The sequence below is a fragment of the Numida meleagris genome, chromosome 3, assembly GCF_002078875.1.
Source record: "Numida meleagris isolate 19003 breed g44 Domestic line chromosome 3, NumMel1.0, whole genome shotgun sequence".
NCBI classification, from domain to species: domain Eukaryota; kingdom Metazoa; phylum Chordata; class Aves; order Galliformes; family Numididae; genus Numida; species Numida meleagris.
In genome coordinates, this window is record NC_034411.1 from 22,585,620 (window position 1) to 22,590,588 (window position 4,969).

The following is a 4,969-nucleotide window of genomic DNA, read 5'->3' on the forward strand; positions in this document are numbered from 1 at the left end:
CGGCTCCCAGAGGGCGCGGTAGGCGGCGAGGTCGGCGGCTCCCTCGGCGGCGCTGGGGCGGCCCAGCCGCTGCATGGGCAGCACCAGGGTCATGGCGGGCGCCGGCTCCTGCAAGGAAGCAGCGCGGTGAGCGCCCCGGCACCCCTCCTCCTGGCCGCCTCGACCCCGCGGCAGGCGCCTACCGGCGCGCGGCGCGCACGGATGTCAGACAGACGCGCGCCCCGAGCCCCCTCCCGCCGCCTCCGGCCCCGCTCCGCCGCCCCCGCCCGGCCCCGGCGGCGCTCACCGGGCGGCGCGGACCCGCTCAGTCGCTGCCCATCCTCCGCCGCGGCAGCTGGCACCGCGCGCCGGCACCGACGGGCGCGAGTCTGGTGCGCGTGTTGTGGCGCGCGGGAGGGCGCGGAGCGGCGGGGATCGCGGTTCTTTCTTCCTCTCTCTCTCCCTCCCTCTCTTCCTCCCTCCCTTCTTTCCTCCCTCCCTCCCAGCGGAGAGGAGCGGAGCACAGACTCCGGCAGTTGTTTCCACTCGCCCCGCTCGGGCCGCGCTGGCTCTGCCTCCAGGCGAAACACAGGCACCAAATTGGCTGCGGCTCCGCGCCGCCACTGGCGGCCCCGGGGGGGCGGCCCGGGCGGGGCGGGGCTGAACGCGGCTGGGGAGCGAACTTCGCGCGGGGCCGAGGGCTGAACGCGGCCGCGGAACAATGAGCCGGGCGCGGCCCTTCCCCTCCTCCTCCTCCTCCTCCTCCTCTTCCTCCTCCTCTCGGCCCCCCGCGGCGGGACGGGGCCGCGCAGGTGGCAGTGCCCCGCGGGCGGCTCCGGGGAACGCACCGCGGCGGGAGGGGGGAACGCAGCGTTGGCATCTGCCGCCATCGGGCTGTGCCTGGGCAAAGAACGGCGGACGCGGGGATGGGGAGCCCACGGGCAGCTCCGGCGGCGCAGCGTGGGCCACGCACCCCTCGCACCTTCTGTTCCCAGCGGAGTGCCGGCACGAGGAGCGCTGGCTGACGCCGCTGGCTGAAAGCGGGGCCGGGAGAGCTGCTGAGAGCCGCCGAACAGTCATATGTTTCTTGTTCCAAAGGGTTCTGCTGCCGTTAGAAGCACCCGTGGGCTCCTCTCCTCAGTCTGCAGCAAGGGGTTGCCCGCAGGGAGACATTGAGTCCCAGCACTCGTCCTCTAGGAATAAGGGCTGGGGGCAGCTCACTGCTGCGCCGGGGAGGTCAGGATCCCTCCTCTTGATGGGTTCAGCATCCCTTTGTGGGATTGTTTTACGAGAACGAAATCGAAGTAAAGAATTTTGGCTGTGCCTTCTCTTACACGTCTCATCACCAGTGGGTGCTTCTTTGCTTTAGCAGACACATGGGAAGGAAGGAAGGAAGGAAGGAAGGAAGTGTTGGGATGCCTTCTGCACAGCGCTACTAATTTGTCTTGAAGAAGAGGCTGCTCCGGACAGCCTGGAGAGCAGCCGGGCTGCTTCTGCTGTGTGCAGCAGGGACTGAGGCGGGGCAGCCACCTCCTGCTGACAGCTGCCTGCCGTGCGCATTTGCCGTGTGCTCACATGGAACAGAAACAAGGCATAAAGAACAGAGCTTCCTGAGGAGAAAAAAAAAAAATAAAGCCCAAATCCCAAAGCGAGCTGGTAAGTCTCCGTGTGCTCTGCAAAGCCACTCGGCTACAAAATGAGCCCCATTTTGTAGTCAAGGAATTGCACGCAGGCAGAGCAGCAGCCCTGCAAAGGGCTGCGTGTGCCCGCTGGGCTTCCAGAAGTGCCGGTCTCCAGCTGCTGCGGGCACATGGGAAGGTCAGAGCCGGCACCAGGGTGATGCTGGGCTGGGGGCTGAACTCCCAGTCCCCTCCTGAGTGCTTCAGCCGAAGCACATCGGTGTCAGGGCTGCAAGCAGAACCAGAGCCCACCGTGCCCCCGTCAGCCCGTCCCGTTTGGATCACATTATCGTAGGCAATGAAGGGACTCCATCCAAATCCCATTCAATTCAGTGAGACTGTGCAGAACAGCACGTGCATTGTTCCATTGCCATTAGCACCACTGGAAATAAAGGATGAAAGATTCACACTGGTGCATACCATGCATTCATCACACAAAATCACAGTGAAAGGCCAACACTTGGGCCTTTATCCCATTCTGGAAAGCCATTTGGGAGCCCTGCGTGGCTGCGGTGGCACAGTGAGCACCCGCTGCCACCACCACCGGTGCCATTCTATCACACCAAGGCACTACAGCAGCCCCAAGGTTGAAGTGTCCAACTTCACAGTGCACAGCTCCGCAAGTGCACAACTGCACAGTGGGACTACTCCCAGTCGCTGCTGTGCTCCATTCGCTGGGGTGTTCCTCTGCAGCCATTGTGATGTTAATGAGAGAGCTGTAATGATGCCATTCACATATAACAAGCCCGATGCGATGGCAGTGAAAAGGGCTTTTTATGCACATCCAGAGTGCCTCTAGAAAAAAAAAAAAACCCAACAATATGAAATGCTTGTTAGGATGATGCGGCGGGTCTGGTGGGATCAAGGATGGGGAATGGACTTGGGATGGCTGCTCCTGTCCTGAGGAGAGGAGGGGGGAGGCTCTGATTGCAGCAGTGGATGGGAGGAAGGTGCTGGGAGTGCATGGCCCAGCTGGTCAGTGTGCCTCCATGTACCAGAAGTTCGAGGAGGAGGAAGTCACAGAGATGGGAGATTTAAAGGGCCTGGATTAAAGTGCTCATTGTCCGTGTGGGTACATGTGGAGTCACAGCAGCACTGTGAATGAAGCTGTGGGGTCAGGGAGTTGCAGTGCACTGGGGTGGCCTAACCACAGTGAGCAGAAGCAGAGTCAGAGGCGATCCCTGCGTCAGGGCTCTAACAGCAAGGTGACAGCAGGGCCAGCACCACGGTGGGTGAGAAAGCACCTGGAACATCCAGCTCATGGGTCATGCTGGATTTGAACTGGCAGAACAGCATCCAGGCACCAGCAGGGGCAGCGCCACTCCTCAGCCCCCCAAGGTACAGATGAGCTATGGACCTGTGCCAGCTCTAGCATTCTGCCCTGTTCTTCTTGGCCCTCACGCCAGGGCAATTCAAGGAATCCAGTGCGTTTTAATTTTTCTTTTTCCTTCAGGAGCTGGACTTACTGCTCAGTAGAAAGGGAATTCACTTGACATCAGGAACAGTGTCAAGATATGGCCTTCCCATGACAGTGTTTCGAAAGTGTCTTCAATTTCTTCCATCCTGATTTCAGTGATACAAACCCAGATGTGCCGGTGTCTCTTTCTCAAGATGGAATTCCAGGCAAATACTTCTCTAACATTCCTAACTCCCACATGCTAAGTATTTTTATTTTAATTCTTATAGGTTGAATTCTGGGCAACCCGACCTAGCTGTAGGTGTCCCTGTTTGTTGCAGGGGAGTTGGACTAGATGGCCTTCAGGGGTCCCTTCCAGCTCTAAGGATTCTATGATTCTATTATTCTTCCCATAAGAATGTTTCAGAGTCTCTTGGTCCCAATTTGTCGAGGTTCCCCGATTTTCTTAGCAAGCACATTATCAGAGAATAACTGAAAACAAATCCTTTGAGTTCTCAGCAGTTGTGTTTTCTTTGTTTCTGGTTTCCATGGGTGTACTGATAGAAAGAGCTTTCCTTTTGTATGAGGGCTGCTCCAAAAGTCCAATCTTATGATGTTGGCCCATGATGTCAGAGGCAGAGGATGGTGGTGGTGTGGCAGTAGAGGTTGGACCTTCCCCCAGATATTCCATTGGGTTTGCAGAGCACTTCAGCATCCTGGTGGTGAGTGTTTCTCTTGCTTGCTGCAGTGACAGCCCCTCTGCTGGGTTAACTCTGGGACACCTTGGCTCTGAACTGGGGCTGGGCGTAGTTATGGTGCCTGGAGGTGGAGAGAAGACGAGCTGATAGCATCAGGCCAGGCTGAGGCAACAGAGATCAATGTCATGCACAGAGCCTTCTCCAGCCCCAGAGCAGCTTTCCTGCTTTCAGAGAGGTGTCAAGTAAGGCTGCCTCCTGGTTTCATTCCCTCCTGGCATTACAAATTGGCTGCCTATGGAGTTTAATTGTATCGCCTTCTTCACTTTCTGTCCGCTGAAGAAGGTAAACAGCACAAACAAGAAGTGTTTGGGAACAAAGAGCAAGCTGTCTGCCGCTCGGCCCGCGCTGCTTTCCATGAAGAATGAGCGCTATTATTATTCTTTTACAAGTTTCCTTCTAAGGGAAATAAACACCAAAGGTAGGATTCCAAGGAAATGACTCACAAATATTGGCAACGGGCTCTGAAAATTGGATCCAGCCTTTGCAGAAGCCCTTAGCAGAATGCTAACCCCTCTCATTGCAAAATAAACTTCTCCCATCCGTGCCACACAGCAGCTCTGGCGCGTGTGTGAAAGGCAGATGAGGGCGGCAGGGCCGTTTTTTTTTTTTTACCTTTTCCCCAATCCCCTCACATTGCATTGGATGCAGCCTCCAGTATCTGCGCTCAGCCACCAAGCCGCCCTCCCAGGTGTGCAAAGGTAACCGCACACTGTGCCTCACCTTGTTGTTCTTAACCAGGGACCCCAGGAGCCAGGAAAGCAGGCACCGAAGGATCAGACAGCTGAGCAGAGGCAGCCTGGCAGCATTACCATCTGCAAACAGAACCGTCTACTTAGCATATTTATTTCTCAGCTGTTTAAGATTTTGAATCATAAACGCGTTCTCTGCATCCCTTGTAATGCACACGTTCAAAGGCGCCAGCGCTCTCTCATGTTACTTTTGGGGTTTTGTTTGTTTGTTTTGTTTTCGGCAATGTAAATCTGGGTAGACAAGAGCAACAAAAATTGCGGCTCTCAAACGGAATTCCTTTGCAGCTCAGTTCTGCTTAGACAATGCCTTCAGATTAAAGAAGATTAAAGATCATTACCTTTGCAAACTCCTATTTAATCACTCCAAACTGAGATGAAGCAAACAGGGACCCTGGCATGGTGTCAGAC

General features: G+C 56.3%; 1 protein-coding gene and 1 long non-coding RNA gene across 4 annotated transcripts in view; one reads left to right on the plus strand and one right to left on the minus strand.

Moving 5' to 3' along the window:
- SERTAD4 (SERTA domain containing 4) overlaps positions 1-979 on the minus strand; it is a 7,021-nt gene extending 6,042 nt beyond the window's left edge. Inside the window, exons 1-2 of one of the 2 annotated variants that reach the window (XM_021392576.1) lie at positions 287-427; positions 2-108 (exon numbers count right to left, since the gene is read on the minus strand). In XM_021392576.1, coding sequence (XP_021248251.1) covers positions 2-93 — 92 coding nt within the window. In that variant the 5' untranslated portion in view covers positions 94-108; positions 287-427. Of the gene's footprint in view, position 1; positions 109-286 lie in introns of both variants that reach the window. The other variant, XM_021392575.1, reaches the window with a different exon arrangement.
- LOC110396739 lies at positions 706-1,631 on the plus strand. Of its 2 annotated transcripts, none has more exons than XR_002437220.1 (2): positions 706-791; positions 1,349-1,631. It is a non-coding gene; the product is annotated as an uncharacterized LOC110396739 (long non-coding RNA). The 2 variants fall into 2 exon arrangements; XR_002437219.1 differs by lacking the exon at positions 706-791 and adding an exon at positions 1,092-1,215.